We start from the raw sequence: 18,071 nt of genomic DNA on the forward strand, positions 1-18,071 counted from the left end.
TTATTCGCCTTTTACAAAAAAGTACTCTTGTACAAAAATTTTAGTGGCTACCAAAATGTCATAGTTTTCGAGTTATAAAAAATGCTTTCGCGAAAAAATGGTGGACCAGCATACCCCCTGTTATACTTAGGTTAATGTAACAACGTGAATTAATACATACTGGGATACACACTACTTACGAACTACCAATTCAGCATTCGCCATCTCTACAATATACTAAAACTAAACTATTCACTATACACAATTACACATAACCATTCTGTTTTCTAAACACCGCCACACTTCACAGACCACATACCACATCACATATTTACAAACATGTAAGTAAACATCACCGTGAGCGAATGCAAGAACAAGGCCGTAAAGAATGTGTTTGAACTTTGAACCAAAATAAAAACAAATTTCCAAAACTCACAAATAAAGCTCACTGAAATATTTACTCCTTCAGTTTTCTTCATACATATAAGGTTTGTTTTTTTTACACGGATTATGGCAGATTTTCGAGAATCTGGATTTTGGCAGATTTAAAATCCACCAGAATCTGTTAGGATAGTAGCTTTTGAAAATGGATTATGGATTTTACTTAGAGAGAGAAGACTTCTGATGTTTTGAAAGTTTGTGGTGGGGATCTAAAAAGTATTTCAAAAAGAGATTCAAAAAACGTCCAAAAACCAGATTTTTGAGAATCCGTGTAAAAAAAACATACTTATAGCAGACGAACCATACGTTCGAGCAAAAATCTTAGTACAGTAATCCGTAAGAGAATTAAATTATCTGCAATTTCGTTGAGGTGAAATTTTCGTAGGACGCTTAAGTTACTTACAAGGGAGGTGCCCCAAGTGACATTCACCGATCTCAACGATTCTTGCACCATTAGATAGAGGACATCGAATACAGCCTAACCACATTCTTGAAGCATGAATTTTTGAAAGCTTTCTTGGCCTCGCTTCACTCGGGCTCGTTTGCTTTTTTTTCAAAATTGAACTTTTTTTAAAAAAATAATCACTCGAGTTTTAAAATTTTGAAGCAAAAATAATAAAACTTCTCTACTATTTCATACCCCTCAAAATACGAATTTTGACAGCTTTTTCGAAAAATTTGTATAATTGAAGACGTCATAACAAAAAGGGGTATATATGACACATATGTCCTTTTTGAGACGAATCCATATTATTATTATTCAGACCTTACTCTATCATATGAGACCACCCCCACTTCGCAAAGTCGAAAAACCAGTGAGATATCGCCATTTTAAAACTGTGAAGTCGACTAAAAATTTACTTTTTTAGAGATAATGGGTTACTCATGGTCGATTTTGTGTTGTCAACCATTATTTACCTGGTTTAAATCCAAAAATTTGCTCAAAAACATTTTTAAATCAATAAAAAAAAATTGGCCAAAAAAACTTGTCTTTTTTGTTTTTGTTTTTTTTTTTACTCAACATAGCGATCTTTTTTCAGAGATAATGGGTTACTCATGGTCGATTTTGTGTTATCAACCATTATTTACCTGGTTTAAATCAAAAATTTGCTCAAAAACATTTTTAAATCAAAAAAAAAAACTGGCCAATTTTTCGCTTCAAAAAGGACATATAATTCGAAATGTTTGAGCGCTTACCGCTAACACACAGTTTCCTCCAGACTGATGATGCATAGCATTTCATATATATAGATAGTGGGAAAATAAGATAAAATCGTCACCATGTTCAAATATGCACATTTCTAAACTTCACAAGCACTCAAACTTTCAAACAGTTTTTTCTCAAAATACAACTTTCACACATATGTCCTTTTTGCTATGACGTCTTCAATTTTATTCCAATTAATCTTGTTTAAATTTTCCATTAATTTTTTTTTTTTTAAAGTTTTTTATTAGCCCAATTTTATTACAGTAACAAGACCCTTGAAGATGAAAATAAAATCAAAAATTGAAATGACAAAATTATAATCTCGACATCAGCTTACTTGAAAACAATCTTGGGATGTTTGAAGACATTGTAAAAACGAAAAACTTCAATGCTAAATTTTGTCTCGTCCACCCCGCCTCCACTCTTGGAAAATCCCAAGTGTTTGAAAAATGTCCAGCTAAAGTCCTGCTTTTTTATTTTGAAATTTTATTGGACTAGACACCCTGAAAAATCACTGCTACAAATTAAAAAAATCTTCAATCTTTCGTATTTGAAAGAATTTTATTCTCGAAATACCTAGTTGATTTGTTAATTGTTCGAGGTCGCTCATTTTGTATTTTTCTTTAACATATTTGTACACATGAGAAATTGTAACGACTTGAATAAATGTAGCAATAGTTATAAAATCATTGAAGTGATGAAAACGTGTACTTACTCCAATGTAAAAAATTACAAAGTTCAAACCAAAAAAAATAAATGAAAGAAAAATCGCTCTTGTGCGAGGGAGGGGGGGGGGGTAGAAATATTTTGAAAGGCAGTGATTTTTTTTTTTTGAAAGGTAGTGAAAAGGTACTGATTTTCGGGCAAAAAATGCCGGTAGACACCCTGTGATTGTAAACGAGGAATTCGAATCCGATGCCCTTTCTTTCGCCAGACCCCTTGGGGGGAGGGGGGTGCTACCAAAATCAAATCTTGTAAAAATGAAAAAAAATCGAGTGGTATGTCTAAATGATGGGTTTTATGGATCGAGAAACACGAATCTGTGGTCCTTTTCCCCTCAAACCCCTTGGGTAGGTGCTACCAAAATCAAAATTTTATAAAAATGAAAAAAAAATCGAGTGGTATGTCTAAATATAGGTTTTTTGGGTCGAGAAACACGAATATAAGGTTCATTTTTTCCCTCAGACCCCTCGGGGGCCCTTGGAAAGGTGCTACCTAAATCTGTCCATCACGACCCATACCCCTTAGGCAGATGCCAAGGGCCTGGCCACAGGTTCGAGGTGTTACTCGACACTTGCCCAAAGTGTCGCAGCTTAATTTGAACAGCTTGTGAGTGATACTTTCAATAAAATTTCAATCTCATGAAATATTCTTTTTTATTTTCGCTTACATGGCTTAAATTTGTCTACAAAAGTAATGGAAAATTACTTTGAAATGAAAAATATAATTTTCACAATTAAACACTGGGGAAAAAGTCCCTATTATTGCATTTGCAATTTTTTTAAAAAAAATCTTACGTTACTTCACTGAGATCGAATAACACAAAATGAGCAAAAATTTTGATACGAAAATCAATAATGTACTAGTACAACTTAAAATTAGAGTTTATAAAAATTCATTTTAAAAAATGATGATTTTAAAAAATAGGTAATATTTTTTTTACATATTTTACATAAAAAAAAAAAAAAAAAAAAAAATGTCAACCGGTTCTAAAAAGTAAGAATAATGGCTCGAATTTGATTATTTATTCAAAAAAATAAATAATATGTAGTTAATTTCACCTCCAGGGCGGCTGCTTTCTCCCATTCTTAAGATGTTTGTGGATTTCAAAAGATTGATCCTAAATCATTAAATTTTCAATTAATGTACCTACGTAATTTTCCGTACTTTAAACTACTTACAATCAAGCGATTATCGGCGTATATTAAGTTGCAAATTCAAGCACAAGCGTTAGCGTGATGGTGATGTAATAATTTTCGGTGATCAGATTCAAAAATCTTTTAGAACGGTGGACAAGGTTTTTTTATCATTACTCAAGAGAACATCGAAAAAATATTCATTCAAAATTCTGAATCGATTACTTTTTGTTTTGGAAAAAAATTCAAAATTTGAATTAATAAAATAGAAGAACCAGTTATTTTTGTAAAGGTTTCATTCATTTTCTTTGGAGGGGGGGGGGGGAGAAAAGACGGTGGAAAAGTGGGACTTTTTTGAAATTTTTGTCTTTCAATTCTTCATCCGAAAAAAAAAATAGAAAAAATCGAAATTCTAAAAGAAAGAGGAAGAGAATAAATGGAAAATTTCAAAGTTTGACTGAAGAACTAAACATTTGAGTAATTTTTTCAGAAATTTCTTGGGAAAGAGAGAGGGAGGGGAGAGTTGCCATTTTTTTTCGATTTTATCTTCCAATTCCATATCACTCCTCCAAGTAAAGATTTTTAAAAATCTAGAGCTTTCAACAAAAAAATTTTCAAAGTGCTTTTTCATTTTTTTTTTTTTTGAAGGAGGAAGCTGGTATATTTTTGGATTTTCTGATTAGGTACTTAAGAACACATTCCGACGAGAAAAAATTTTGAATTTCAAATTCTGAAGTTTCCAGATTTTTTTCAAATTCAAATTATGTAGAAAAAAAATCAAATTCATAAAAAAAGAACAGAATGAATGAAAAATGTTACTTATTTGATCAAAGAAAATGTGAAAACAGGACATCTTTACAAAATTTTCGACCATTTTTAGGGGGGGGGGGGAGGCAAAGGCTTTTTCAGATGTTTCATTTTTTTTAGGGTGAAAGGAAAGTTACTTTTTTTCCAACTACAGAACTAAAATAAGATGAGCAAAACTGTTAAGCATCCCAAGATGTTTTTTTTGTTTTTTTTTTTCAAATGCTAAGAAGGCTAAAAAATTATCTGTCACATCAAGACATAAAAACAGAAATCACAGTTTTCAATGTAGTTCAAATATTTTTCTCTCTTAAAGTAAAAGTTCATCCATTTGATTTGTCTTGCACAAAAATCATCTCACAATTTTTCATTTTCAGAATTTATAAGACATTTTCTTTCAATTTTTCTCAATAATTCTACCAAATAGCATCTCAAGAAGTAAAAAAAATGAGATCATCGTACCCTTTCCATAATTCTACAACAAAATCAATATTCACTAAAACAAATCAAATGTCAAGTTTTTGGGTCTGCAGAATTCAAAATGGGTATTCATATGACAAAAAGTGCATAGCATCTGTTGCGAATTAATAATAAAGCGCTCGATAAAAATAAGGAATAAAAAACTTACATCCATATCTTGCGATGAAACTGATTTAACCGGTTTACCAGGTGGCTTTTCCAATAACTGAAAAATAATAAAGATTGCAAGCTTCAAAAATTCATTGCTTCGACTAGAAGAAATTTCCACGATGATTCTTACCAGTTCGACGTATCTTCGTAAATCTACGGCTGTTTTGTCAATTTCCGATAAATTGTCTTCATTCACACTGGTCTCTTCGGCGAATAAAAATCTTTCATTCGCATTCGGCGAACGTAAATCCTAAAACAATATAAGTGATTTATTATTTTTCCAAAAATGAACCGAACGAACAAAAAAAATCAATAATTACGAGTATGAAAATTGTCAATTCGAAAATGAAATATTAATGAAATTCGTACTTTGGAATGATTACCAGCCAACGAATTCATCGTATCTTTCCATTGAGTTTCGAATGCCGATTGAACATGCTTAGCAAGTTCTAATTTCGAAGACGAGTCTAATTTCAGCTTTTCTTCCATCTCTTGGATTTTTTTACGACTTTCCTTCAGTTCTAATTTCAAAATATTCACGTGTTTCGAATTAATTCTGCGTTCTTCGGATAGTTCGGTTTTATGCCTGAAGAATGAAATTTTTAGATTACTCCGAATCGATTAATAAATAAAATTAATTTTTATTTATAACACGACTTACTCATTTTGTAGCTTGCTTATCACAGTTTGGAATTTACTACCGGTTAGTTTCTCTTGTTTGTGGAGCTCTTGATGCATAATTTTTTCGGCGTTTTGGATTTGTCTTTGGAATTCTTGTATTTTTTCTTTCAACACGTTGTCTAGTTGTTTTTGGTAGTAGTCTCTCAAGCTGTTTTTCACTTTAACGAATTCTTCTTTCAATTTGTTCAATTCTTTTTGAGCAGTCTCCTGGGAAAATCGATTATTTGATAGAATTTAATAGATTTTTCGTTTTTAGAAAATAAAGCCAACCATTCGAACAGTGAAAATTTACCTCCGCGTTGGTTGCCAGACTACAATTCAATTTCAGCTTGACAACTTCGTTTTTTAGAGCGTCGACGATTTGCGTTTCTTTTTGATATTTCTCCGAAATATCCTGTTTTTCTCGAGATAACGAATTGGTTAATTTTTCTAAATCAGCGATACGAGATTCGGCAACGAAATTTGAATGTTTTTGCTGAAGAAAAAAAAAGACGCAGATTAAATGAGAATATTCACATCGATGCTATGTTCGCAATGAGTGAATTTCATTACCTGTTCTAGTTGCTCGCAGACTTGCGTTTTCTCTTTTTCGAATCGTTTAACGTTTTGTTCGACAGTGGTAACTTTTTTATCAAATTCTGTACGTATGGTTTCGAGAGACTGTTGTAATTCTTTGAACGATTCTTCTAATCCTTTATTTTTTTCTTCGTATTCGGTAACCAATTCGTACGTTTCATGCAAACGATTCTCTAGTTCTTCGATTTTCTACGAATATATGACAAGTTAAACTAATAAACGTAATAAAGTCAATGTAAAAGCAATCAAGTTATACTTGAGACGAAGAATCGGCCAATTTTCTAGCTTCAGTACGTTCATTTTCTAACATGGATGCTAATTCTTGTCGTTGATTTTCCAGTTCTTTCCAATGATCTACCAACTGAGTCCAACCGGTTTGTAATTGTTTAATGAAGTCTTCTTTTTCGGAATCGATTCTCAATGCAACTGCTAAATTTTGCTCTTGTTCTAATAGATTACCTTGTAACTGCTGGATTATTTCTTCGCAATGCTGAAAGAATTCATACGGTGAATATTTCAAATAATCGTACAGTTTGGAACAAAAAAAAAGACAGCTTACTTTTCTCTTCAATGTTTCTGCTTCTAATTTCTGTTGCAATGTTTCGATATTATTCGTTTCAGAAGTTACTTTAGAAATACTCAGCAAACTTTTCGGTTGTCTGAAGAAAACAAAACGAACATTTTAAAATTTAATCTTAACAGATTCTCGATTAAAATAAATTTTATTACCTGGGGAATGATAATAAATCGTTGATTTTCGTTTTACTGGAAGTTGTGCTGGACGAAGAGCTATTGATTTCTTTATTAATATTCCTAATACGTTCGTCCAACTTGGAAACAGTCTCATTCAAACAAACAGGTTGTTTATCCGATTCGTCTGTCTTTTTATAAAAATGATTTTTCATCAATGAAATTTGTTTTCTGTTCGATTGTAATTTCGTCCTTATCTCGTTACGAGCTTTCTCCATTTCTTCGAGTAACTTATCAACCTGACTAAGATTGAATTTAGAAGACACTGTGCTATTATTCGACACAGACGTCTCGTTAATCTGTTTTTTAATTTCATTCGACGTTTTCTGAGCAAGAAGGTTCCTCGGAACTAAATTAGGAGTGGATGTTTTCAATTGCATTAATTCGCTGTTTTTCATCAATTTATTCGTGAAATTCGACTGATAATCGTCCATCTTCAGAGGCCAAGTATTGCAAAACTTTTCGGGCGAATTTTTCGAAAACGGATCGTTGTTCGGATTACCGAAATCCTTCGAGTAATTAAACGATAGAAATGATGTATCGTGAACATCATCGTAGTTGGAATGTTCCATTATGAACGATCTGTCGTAAAAATCTTCTATAATACGAGTATTTACTGCTGTTCCTATTCCAGAATCTTTTCCAAGACTAGTATCAAAGTAGTTCGGTGAATCACATTCTGATAAATTCACGATAAAGAAATCTGGAGGTATTAGTAATAAATAGTCGGTGTCATCGGTATCGCTCATTATTCACGATCAATAACGTAGATAATATCTGTAAAAAGAAGGTAATATTTTAGAGAGGTGACTGGAACGTTCGACTACGAGGATTTGAAATGTAGATTACGTTACCTTGGACAGCTCCATATTCATACTGAAAGCTTCATTGTGTTGGGTACATCCTATGGAAATGGAGGAAGTAAAATATACTCGGATAATTTATCTACTTCGAGTATAATTTGAAGAAAATTACTCGAAAAACAATTCAAAATTTGAACTCCAAACTGAAAAAAAAAACGCTACTCACATGTTGCCATGACGATGCATCGGAAGGTGAATGCTATTTTCCCTGCTGAAGAGAATTTTTGCTAAAGAATGAAATGTAATTAAATCAGGGATGGAAGAGCCTTGAATTCAGGGCTCCCGCTCTTGGCTCTGGCTCAGCTCCCCATTAAGTTTTAGCTCTGGCTCGCTCTTGGCTCTTCACTCTTTTTCTTTACATGTGCTCTTTGGCTCCTTGCTCGCTCCTCAATTCTTTCCAACTCCGCTCTTTGACTCTCAGCTCCCTCTTCCAATTTCTTGGCTCCCACTGCAGCTCCTGCTCTGGCTCTTGGCTCTTTAAATTAGAACTTAAAATTCGTGAAAAATGATGAAAAAAATGAAAATATACTGCATTTATTTTCATTTTATTTCTCAATGAGATAACAAACGTAGAAATTATTCATTTTCTTCACAAATGTGAGTTGAAAGTTGAATTTTCAATAAAATTGTGCGCATTTTTCCACTTTTTTTTCTACTTTTAGGGAGCCAAAGAGCCTGAAAAATTTTGTGGGCTCCCACTCGGCTCTGGCTCTTTCCAGGTTAAAGACTCCTTATGTTGATGGCTCTCTTGAGTAAAATAAGGAGCTCTTTTCTTTGACTATATATACATGGACTACTATCTTCATTGTTGCCGATGAAGCCGAAGTAATAGAGGTACTAGATCGGGAGCATCGGGAATTTTCATGCGCGCGCAGGAATCCCACCCACCCTCGCACCTTCCAATCACGGTGAACCACGGAGCGACGAACACCCTCCTACGTTCCAACAACCGCTACGCTCGTTGCAACGAAATCTCGCGCATGCTCAGAGCCCATGTCCCGATCTAGTACCTCTATTGCTTTGGCTTCACGATTCCCATTCAACAACAATAGGAGATAGCAGTCCATGTATATATAGTCAAAGGCTCTTTTGCAAGAGAGCTCTTGATATTTTTCTGCACTTTCATTTACTTGGCTCTTGGCTCTGGCTCTAGCTCCTCAAAAAATCCGGCTCTTTCAGACTCTGGCTCCGGCTCGCTCCCGGCTCTTCCATCCCTGAATTAAATGGAAATTTTTCAAAAAATTACTCAATCATGAATTAAATGTAGCTTTTGTTTCACATTTTAATTGTTGTATTTGCAAATTATCTCGTAAAACGTGAAAAAAATCAAATTTTCAAATTTTTTCAACTTTCGATTTACATGAAAAGAGAATTTTTATTTTTCAATATGTGTACAGACTGGGAAAATAATAACACGTGAAAATTTTTATCATTTTTGATAACATTTTGTGAAGTTTTCCTCGATTTTCTTTTCATTTGAGTATGAGAAAATTTAAATTCTAAAATTATGAATAATTATACGAAAGGTAAAAACGAAGAAGAAGAATGGCAGAAGGATAAAATCTCAATCGCCGACCTTCCCAGTGATTTTATATGGATGCAAGTATCAGCCGGTAGTAAGATACGTAACTTATTAGAAGCTGCTTGGCAAAAATTGGACTCTTTACCTCATATAGTATGGAGCGGATCTGGCGCCGGTGTCTCCAAAGCCATCTCCTGTGCGGAAATGACCAAGAAAAAGTTCAACTTGTCGCAAAAAACTAGTATTTGTTACCGAAAAGTGAAAGAATTCTGGGACCCTAAACTGCAGAACTTGGATCAGTTGGTTGTAATTCGAGAAATTCCTGCCATTCATATATATTTATACAAAGAATCGAGATAGTATTGTATTCTCTATTGTACATACGTTGTTTTATTATAAAAATACTTAAATTAATTTGTTCTTTGATTACTGGAGTCTTCCACTCGACGATGAACTGGTATCCTGCAAGTGAACATACATTTTTTAGTCACAATTCGAGGATATCGAGTTGTACAGGGTGGACAGAAATATCGGGTACCCCTGAAAAAGTTTTCTGCTAAATACTTCGGTTGGTCACAGTGAATGATAATAATGGTAGCACATGATTGGTTGTTAGACTGGAGAGATAACATTTCACCAATCATATGCATCTATTTCACGTTGCCAACCTATATTTTTAATGAAAAACTTTCTTAGGGGTACCCGATATTTCTGTCCACCCTGTAAGTTGTTCCTTTTGTGATGTAACGTATTAACTGTACGAATATAATTATGTATTTTTTGTTGATAGTGTACTTTTTTATACCTTGTGTTTGATATAGGTTAAAAATACATCGTAAATCATGGTGGTACAATTCACGTACAACATTCTAAATTGAGGACTGACAAAAAAGAAATTGATAAATTGTGAAGGTGGCCATACGAGACAATCGACCTACAACAAAATAAGGAACAAATACTCTATGCTTGTCGTTCACTTTGATGGAAAGGTTGTCTGAGTAATTCTTACTGTGTAAATATCGAAGAATTTATTTTTGATTTCTTTCTTAGATTCTTCAATTTTTCTTTCCAATGTTCCACAGCAAATGAAAAATGCTACAATATACACCGGCGATGCTATTATTTGGTCTAATGCTATCTTTTTGAATACAGATCTGATATCTCGACTGGGAAACCTTTCGTCGATACATTTATAAAATATATGCTGTAGAGGTCCTAAGAGAAGACCAACACCTATCATGTTGCCTATAACCAATAAGGACAATATTAACACAAATATTACGAATAATATAAAAAAATGTAAAATATTACCTGTTCTGGACCATTTATGACTCTCCCCTTTGTCAGCAAAATCCATTTTTTGTTCGATCGCATCTCCGGCGGCCATCAGAAGTGAACTACTGGCTACATTAGTGATAAATAAATGCTTATTGAATAAATTATTGATTATAGTTCTGAAAGAATTCATAATTTTAAAACAAAAATTGAGTACAAATTGTTCGCACCCAGTAGCTGCGAGTTCAATAGTGAAATATTTTTATACGATTATCTCGAGACATTTTACCACTCGAGTGAATGACATTACAATACGCAGTGATGAGACAGCACGAGAACATGTTCATGTTAATTTCAGTATCTCAAGTGCTTATTACACGTGGAAAATAATCGGTCGATCGTTTGTAAATTCGTGTTTAAAAACAACAAGTTACATCATAATTCATTGCTGTGTTTAGAAGATAAAGTAGCTCTTTTATCGATGCAATCACTATACTAATAATTAAAGCCGGTCATTTTTTAAAGGATTCCAAAATTTTGTTCATCGAAACTAATTTTTTTTTGTAGAATAGACGAGTGCAAACTCTTCCTAGATAACAATTTAAACACTCGTTGTGATTGTAAAGAATGTTATGCAACAAGGAATTACTGTCATCGTTTTAGATAAGTCGACTCTTCTGATGAGTGTTTGCTCGCTTGATTACGACGATATACTCGACACCTGATCAAATTAATCCGGTCACGTGATAATGAATGCTTCCTATTTGATTGCGTAAATAAAATGCATTTCGTTACAAGTATACTACACGCATAACGATGATAGGCTTTTAAAATTAGAATATTTTATTTATCTCAACTAATCATAGTTCAATTTGTATCACATCGGATTAATTCGTTAATTCATTTTTTCCTAAATCAGGGCTGCAAGAAGAAAATAACAATAGGAGCAAAATAAAGAGTACGAAAGAGTTGAAGTGTATGATTTATACAAAATGAATGACTTTGTCCACATTCTAACGTTCAAAGACGATATTTTAGACGTTTCCTCTAAAATAAAGCGTTTATAAAGTCACTTCAAATGTTTCACTAAATTTTTTGAGTTCTTCTAACAATTGGCTGTAGTGAGTGATTCCAAATTTTTCAATAAAAAGAACAAAATCTCCGTTTTTGGCCTAAATATCTTTGACCTGCACCGAACGATTTTCTTCGAAAAAATATCTTGAATTTATCATAAATTTGCAATGAAAATGAAAAAATCTGGAATAAAAATCATCATATTTTATTTTTCACATGATGTTAAATAAAAATGTACCCTTACATTAAAATAATTTCACTTTAAGAAAGCCTTTAAAAACACAATGATTCATTATAGTCCGGCATATGACAATAGGAGTAATTGCACCCCCCCCCCCTTACTTACAAAATGGCGGCCATTTTGATTGACAGGTCAGCCGAAATCGCAGATTTTGCGTTTCAACATAGGACTTGCACGAACTTTTCCAAACTTTACAAAGGTAGATCGAAAGATCATGCAAAAATTTATCACCTGTCAAAATTTCAAGTGCTAAAGTGCGTTTTTCGATTTTTGGTGAATTTTTGAGAATCGAATTTAGGCCAAAAATGAGGGAAAAAATCAAAAATTTCACCAAATTGACCAAGAAAGCTGAAATTTGGGATATACCCTATTTTTAACTTGCCAAATCGATTGGAAACAGTTTCAACCCGTTTTGAGCAGTTCTGGAGCCTCCAGCAGATTTTTGAAACTCGAAATTCCCACAAAATTCCATCAAATTGGAGTTGTAAAGCTAAAATTTATTCTAAAAACTAATTTCAATTTTGCTACGAAGTACTGCAGGTGAATTTCAAGTCGTTTTGGATCCTCTGGCGACTTTTTGAAAATTCCTGAAGCCTCCAGCAGATTTTTGAAACTTTAAATTTTCACAAAATTTCATCAAAAATGGAGATGGAAAGCTGAAATTTACTCTACACTCCAATTTTAACACCCTCTGAAAACGACTTCAGGTGGATTTCAAGTCATTTTAGAGCATCCAACGACTTTTTTGAAAATTACTGGAGCCTCCAGTAGATTTTTGAAATTTTAAATTTCCCCAAAATATCATCAAACTAAGATGGAGAGTCGAAATTCATTCTGCAAACTAATTTCAATACGCTACGAAGTTGTCTGCTGGTGAATTTCAAGTCGTTTTGGATCCTCCAGCGACTTTTTGAAAATTCGTGAAGCCTCCAGCAGATTTTTGAAACTTTAAATTTTTACAAAATTTCATCAAAAAAATGGAGATGGAAAGCTGAAATTTGCTCTACACTACAATTTTAACACCCTCTGAAAACGACTTCTGGTGGATTTCGAGACATTTTAGAGCCTCTAACGACTTTTTTGAAAATTACTGAAGCCTCCAGTAGATTTTTGAAACTTTAAATTTCCCCAAAATATCATCAAACTAAGATGGAGAGTCGAAATTCATTCTGCAAACTAATTTCAATACGCTAAGAAGTTGACTGCTGGTGAATTTCAAGTCGTTTTGGAGCCTCCAGCAACTTTTTGAAAGGTTGTATGACGTTTTTTTGGAAAATTGAAATTTCCTAAAAGTAGCTGGAAGTTTCAAAACCATTTGAAACCACCATGTAGTCTGCGAAGTAAATTTCAGCTTGCCAACTCCATTTGATAAATTAATGTTGCGGGAAATTTCAAGTTTAAAAAATCTACTGGAGGCTCCAGTAATTTTCAAAAAAGTCGCTGGAGGCCCTAAAATGACTTGAACCCACTTGTAGTCGTCTTCAGAAGGTGTTAAAATTGGAGTGTAGAGTAAATTTCAGCTTACCATCTCCATTTGATGAAATTTTGTGAAAATTTAAAGTTTCAAAAATCTGCTGGAGGCTCCAGTAATTTTCAAAAAAGTCGCTGGAGGCCCTAAAATGACTTGAATCCACTTGAAGTCGTCTTCGGAGGGTGTTAAAATTGGAGTGTAGAGTAAATTTCAGATTTCCATCATCATTTGATGAAATTTTGGGGAAATTTCAAGTTTCAAAAATCTGCTGGAGGCTTCAGTAATTTTCAAAAAAGTCACTGGAGGCTCTAAAATGACTTGAACCCACCAGAAGTCGTCTTCAGAGAATGTTAAAATTGGAATGTAGAGTAAATTTCAGCTTTCCATCTCCATTTTGATGAAATTTTGTGAAAATTTAAAGTTTCGAAAATCTGCTGGAGGCCCCAAAGCGACTTAAAATTCACCTGCAGTACTTCGTAGCGAATTGAAATTAGTTTTTAGAATAATTTTCAGCTTAACAACTCCAATTTGATGGAATTTTGGGGGAATTTCGAGTTTCAAAAATCTGCTGGAGGCTCCAGAACTGCTCAAAACGGATTGAAACCGTTTTTAATCGATTTTGCATGTCGAAAATAGGGTATATCTCAAATTTCAGCTTTCTGGGTCAATTTGGTAAAATTTTGATTTTTTCCCTCATTTTTAGCCAAAATTCGATTTTCAAAAATTCACCAAAAATCGAAAAACGCACTTTAGCACTTGAAATTTTGACAGGTGATAAATTTTTGCATGATCTTTCGATCTACCTTTGTAAAGTTTGAAAAATTTCGTGCAAGTCCAATGTTGAAACGCAAAATTTGCGATTTCGGCTGACCTGTCAATCAAAATGGCCGCCATTTTGTAAGTAAGGCCAACTTTTTTTTGGGCAAGTTTGCTTTAAAATGTTCCTTAGGGTGTCTTCTTTAAGAAAAAAGTTGTTCCGGAGGATCGGGGGGGGGGTGCAATCACTCCTATTGTCATATGCCGGACTATTACATTAAAATAATTTCACTTTAAAAATTCCTTTAAAACCACAATGATTGATTAACATTTCAGTCAACGTTGATTAAACAAAAAAAAACAAAAAACAAAAAATACTTCTCACGATGCTACCCTATCCCAACGCCAAATAGTCTGATCATCGCAAACTGACAATAAAACAGATCCATCGCGACTCAAGCTCGTTTGCCTAATAGCCGAAGTACACCGAGGATGGCTCAATATAATGGGACGAATAATCGAAGGATCAGTAACGTCTAAATCCCACACGAATAATTTTCCAGTTTGATTTCCCAAAGCTAAGATCTGCAATGGAGAAAAGAATCATTAGTTGCCGAGATAATCTGCAATGACAAAATTGGAAGAAAAATCTCGCATACTTTTTGAAAATAATCCATCGAAAACCGTATAAACCAAATTTCACAGTCTTTCAATTCCAATTTATGCATAATAGATACGTTATTATCACTATTTTTCGTTTCGCCATTTTCACCTCGGCCTGGTTTCCAAAATACCACGCAGTTTTCACACGACTGTAAATGAATAAAAAATTAACAAAAATATTTCAAAACAGTTGTCGAAATTATGAAAAAATTATACCAACTTTGGATATCACGAAGTCACCGAACCATCTAACGCAGTCCACGTAATTACGGTGAATATCTCTCGTAGAGAATTCTGGGAAATGTTCCATGGCAGTTTGAAAAGGTCGTGATGAACGACAGCCGATAAATTCGTAAGATTTTTCCACCGCTGTTTGAACATCTTCGGTATCTAATTGCCATAACTTCAACGAATGATCCATTCCGGAAGACATGATACGAGTGCCGGATAAATCGAAATCCTAAAGTACACATTTACCAAAAAATATCAAAAATTTGTTCAATTATATAACAAAGTTGAATGCGTTCGAATACAATATGTGTACTTCTACGTCAAAAGGGCCCATACTGTCGGTATGGAGTTAAGACCACTGGGCCATACTAGACAAAATTTCGGTTCCAATGGTCCAAACTGGGGGTCTTAAAGTGAAAATCTCGCGATTTTACAGATTTTTGAAGTCAAAGTTTTAAAAAACATAGTTTTGAGAAAAACGCGTTTAAAGTTTGAGGAAAAAAAAACATTTTAGTAAGCTTTTAAAATTTTTGAAAACCTAATATCTACTCAAAATTATGCTAAAAATGACGTTTTTAATGTATTTTTTCACGTAGAACACGAATTCGTGATCAGTTTTGCTCTAAAGTCATGCCCGTTTTAGTAATCGCAAAAAAACCTGCTTAACTTTCATTGTTTTTTTTCAAAAAATTAAAAAAATTTACATACGTTTCTTCAACTTTAAAGGCGTAAAGTTTCGAAATTAAGCGTTCTACGAAAATTTCATGTAAACAAAATTGTAGAGAATTTAATTCTCTTTGAGATCAATGTCATCAGATTTTTGCTAGGACGTACCGTACGTCCGGTAAACGCGGAAAACTAAAGGACTGAATTTTCACCTTATGCAAAAAAATGTACAATTATTTCAGTTAGTTTTGGTGAGCTTTTGGAATCAATTATATTTTTCAAATTATGTTTTTAATGTATTTTTTCATGAAGAATACGAATTTGCGGTCATTTTCATCTCTAAAGTCGTACCCATTTTTGTGATCGCAAAAAAAGTACTCAACTTTCATTTTTTTTAAAAATAAAAATCATTTGCGGCTGGTTTCACTCGTATTTATTATTTAGATTCACCATAAAATTAGTTATATACTATTAAAAATCCGAGTTTAAAGATCAATACCGGTGGCTAGGTGACTGTATTAGTGGATTATCACGCCAGAGGTAGGGAGTTCGAGTCTCTGCAGGGGCGAAAATTTTTTATGATTTTTTTATATCAATTTCTTTTTAAAGCCACGAGTTTTTGTAAAATTTTCATTTTTTATACATTTTAACTTATTTTTTCAAATTTTTTGCGTCATTTTTCTACTTTTGTGAGTAATAAATTCAAGCATGCTTCACAAAAAAACAAAAAGTTTCGATGAAAATAGGAGTTATTGGAGGGTTTGGAAGGTTCCATTCGATTCTTAAAGACACAAAGAGTTTCTACAACAATTTCTGGAAAAAAATATTTATTCATTTTTGGTTGTATTGTCCCTTTCCGTATGCGCCCTCACATAATATGCAAAACTTGGCCAAAATAAAAATAATGTAATGCTTGGTATCGACAAAGTGGGCCCTTTCTTAACGAACATGTTTCAGGTGGTTTCATGCGGTTGTTGGAGGGAGAACATTATGAAAAACCGGTTATCGACAACATGGGCCCTTTTTCTTTTTTCGCTTTTAGTGCTGTAAGTCTGTAAAAAGTCATGGTATCAAAAATCCGCGAATGGCATGTGATGTACCCAGGTTAGGGGTACCCAAAACCGTGAAAACACCAATTTTGTCAAAATCGACTTTCTTACACGTTTTGGTTAATATCTCCTAAACTAAAATCGACAAAGTGGGCCCTTGTGATGTAGAAGTACACATATTATCGCTTACGGCTGAGAGTACTTCATCACGATGACCTTCTACTCCTCCGAAAATTGCAATACACACATCCGTTTTGATATTCCAAAGTCTCAAAGTATGATCTTTAGATATTGAAAGTAACAAATTGGTATCTACAGGATGAAACTTCAACTCATTTATTGAATTCCCGTGACCGGTGTAATCTTTAATGCAATTCAATGTGCTTATGCTCAGGATACGAATTACGCCTCGATATCCAGCGACTGCGAGAATTGGTTTATGATTTTCGCTATTGTACGACCACGCACATGTGTAAAAGTTTTCTTCTGGCTGAATTACTCAAATTAAAGAAATACGTATCTCGAAAAGTGCGACTGATTAAAAAATGTTTAGTAATTGCATCAATCGTGAAAAGGATACTTCAACTGCAGGATCTGCGTAACATTGCAAAAGTTTCAATTTCCCATTATCCAAACATTCGTATACTGAAACACGATTACTTCCAACGGTGGCAAATATCAGTGGTTCTTTTATCAAATGATTGAACAGTACGCTGAACAATGGCTGAGAATGATCTTCTTTATAACTAGATCTGCGTGAGGAAAATTCAAAATTATGGACAATGGCATATTGAACTTAGCTAAATGTGACGAATAAGCGGCATACGAGAATTTATATTGCAGTTTTGATGATTTAGTTACACTGTGTTTGGATCTACCTTTACGATTTTTTCTACTTCTGTACGTAGGTGTAGCGTTACTGGTATCTGTATTTGCACTCCCCACACTGGAAGTATCGTCCTAAAAACATAACTGTAATATTACATCACGAGAATCTTTTCAAGAGATGATATTCAAACATTATTTATCGCAAACTTATCACAGGGATGTGAAAGAAAGAAGAGAATGGTCAACTCACATCATCAGATTCTTCGATATTCTGGTCGGATAAATTGTTACTGTTCTTCATGGCGTCAAATTTACGGAGTCACTTGATGAGTAATGATTGAAATTCAATTATAGAATACCTATTCGAAGGTCTACAACCAAATTTTGAGCCGAAAATCCGGAAATTTGGAGAAAAAAAGTGAAAGTTGATTAACCCTTTCAGTCCAAGCCCGGAAGCCCGGCAAAACACACACAAAACAGTAAACAACCCGGATGCGTAATTCGGAAA

At 33.7% G+C, this 18,071-nt stretch overlaps 4 protein-coding genes across 4 annotated transcripts; 1 reads left to right on the plus strand and 3 right to left on the minus strand.

Moving 5' to 3' along the window:
• Nucleotides 1–2,986: 2,986 nt before the first annotated feature.
• Nucleotides 2,987–7,970, minus strand: Cnb (Centrobin). Its single transcript, XM_065355767.1, has 11 exons — nucleotides 7,779–7,970; nucleotides 6,904–7,701; nucleotides 6,734–6,833; nucleotides 6,431–6,664; nucleotides 6,151–6,363; nucleotides 5,891–6,073; nucleotides 5,579–5,805; nucleotides 5,287–5,503; nucleotides 5,048–5,167; nucleotides 4,916–4,972; nucleotides 2,987–3,467 (listed from the first exon to the last, which is right to left on the minus strand). The coding sequence occupies exons 2-11, from the start codon at nucleotides 7,671–7,673 to the stop codon at nucleotides 3,405–3,407; spliced, it is 2,184 nt and encodes a 727-aa protein (XP_065211839.1). The 5' UTR covers nucleotides 7,674–7,701; nucleotides 7,779–7,970; the 3' UTR covers nucleotides 2,987–3,404.
• A 1,324-nt stretch (nucleotides 7,971–9,294) lies between these two features.
• Rpp25 (ribonuclease P protein subunit Rpp25) lies at nucleotides 9,295–9,669 on the plus strand. Its single transcript, XM_065357294.1, has one exon. The coding sequence runs from the start codon at nucleotides 9,295–9,297 to the stop codon at nucleotides 9,667–9,669; it is 375 nt and encodes a 124-aa protein (XP_065213366.1).
• Nucleotides 9,661–11,168, minus strand: LOC135839649 (mpv17-like protein 2). The gene is made up of 4 exons (XM_065355771.1): nucleotides 10,621–11,168; nucleotides 10,319–10,554; nucleotides 10,115–10,243; nucleotides 9,661–9,771 (listed from the first exon to the last, which is right to left on the minus strand). The coding sequence occupies exons 1-4, from the start codon at nucleotides 10,775–10,777 to the stop codon at nucleotides 9,736–9,738; spliced, it is 558 nt and encodes a 185-aa protein (XP_065211843.1). The 5' UTR covers nucleotides 10,778–11,168; the 3' UTR covers nucleotides 9,661–9,735.
• A 680-nt stretch (nucleotides 11,169–11,848) lies between these two features.
• LOC135839647 (polycomb protein eed-like) lies at nucleotides 11,849–18,020 on the minus strand. Its single transcript, XM_065355769.1, has 7 exons — nucleotides 17,814–18,020; nucleotides 17,562–17,695; nucleotides 17,316–17,487; nucleotides 16,926–17,225; nucleotides 15,010–15,249; nucleotides 14,786–14,938; nucleotides 11,849–14,711 (listed from the first exon to the last, which is right to left on the minus strand). The coding sequence occupies exons 1-7, from the start codon at nucleotides 17,862–17,864 to the stop codon at nucleotides 14,508–14,510; spliced, it is 1,254 nt and encodes a 417-aa protein (XP_065211841.1). The 5' UTR covers nucleotides 17,865–18,020; the 3' UTR covers nucleotides 11,849–14,507.
• Between the last annotated feature and the right edge of the window lie 51 nt (nucleotides 18,021–18,071).

The sequence above is a fragment of the Planococcus citri genome, chromosome 3 (genome assembly GCF_950023065.1).
Source record: "Planococcus citri chromosome 3, ihPlaCitr1.1, whole genome shotgun sequence".
NCBI lineage: Eukaryota > Metazoa > Arthropoda > Insecta > Hemiptera > Pseudococcidae > Planococcus > Planococcus citri.

Coding starts and splice junctions, on each gene's coding strand:
- Cnb (XM_065355767.1), bottom strand. CDS start 7,673: ATGAGCGATACCGATGACACCGACTATTTATTACTAATACCTCCAGAT. Junction 6,834..6,903: donor GATTTATTATCATTCCCCAG/GTAATAAAATTT, acceptor TGTTTTCTTCAG/ACAACCGAAAAGTTTGCTGA. Junction 3,468..4,915: donor TTTCATCGCAAGATATGGAT/GTAAGTTTTTTA, acceptor TTAATGATTTAG/GATCAATCTTTTGAAATCCA.
- LOC135839647 (XM_065355769.1), bottom strand. CDS start 17,864: ATGAAGAACAGTAACAATTTATCCGACCAGAATATCGAAGAATCTGAT. Junction 17,488..17,561: donor AAACTGCAATATAAATTCTC/GTATGCCGCTTA, acceptor TTCCTCACGCAG/ATCTAGTTATAAAGAAGATC. Junction 14,939..15,009: donor GTGACTTCGTGATATCCAAA/GTTGGTATAATT, acceptor ATTCATTTACAG/TCGTGTGAAAACTGCGTGGT.
- LOC135839649 (XM_065355771.1), bottom strand. CDS start 10,777: ATGAATTCTTTCAGAACTATAATCAATAATTTATTCAATAAGCATTTA. Junction 10,244..10,318: donor AATTCTTCGATATTTACACA/GTAAGAATTACT, acceptor ATTTTGTTGTAG/GTCGATTGTCTCGTATGGCC. Junction 9,772..10,114: donor TAACCTATATCAAACACAAG/GTATAAAAAAGT, acceptor GTTCACTTGCAG/GATACCAGTTCATCGTCGAG.
- Rpp25 (XM_065357294.1), top strand. CDS start 9,295: ATGAATAATTATACGAAAGGTAAAAACGAAGAAGAAGAATGGCAGAAG.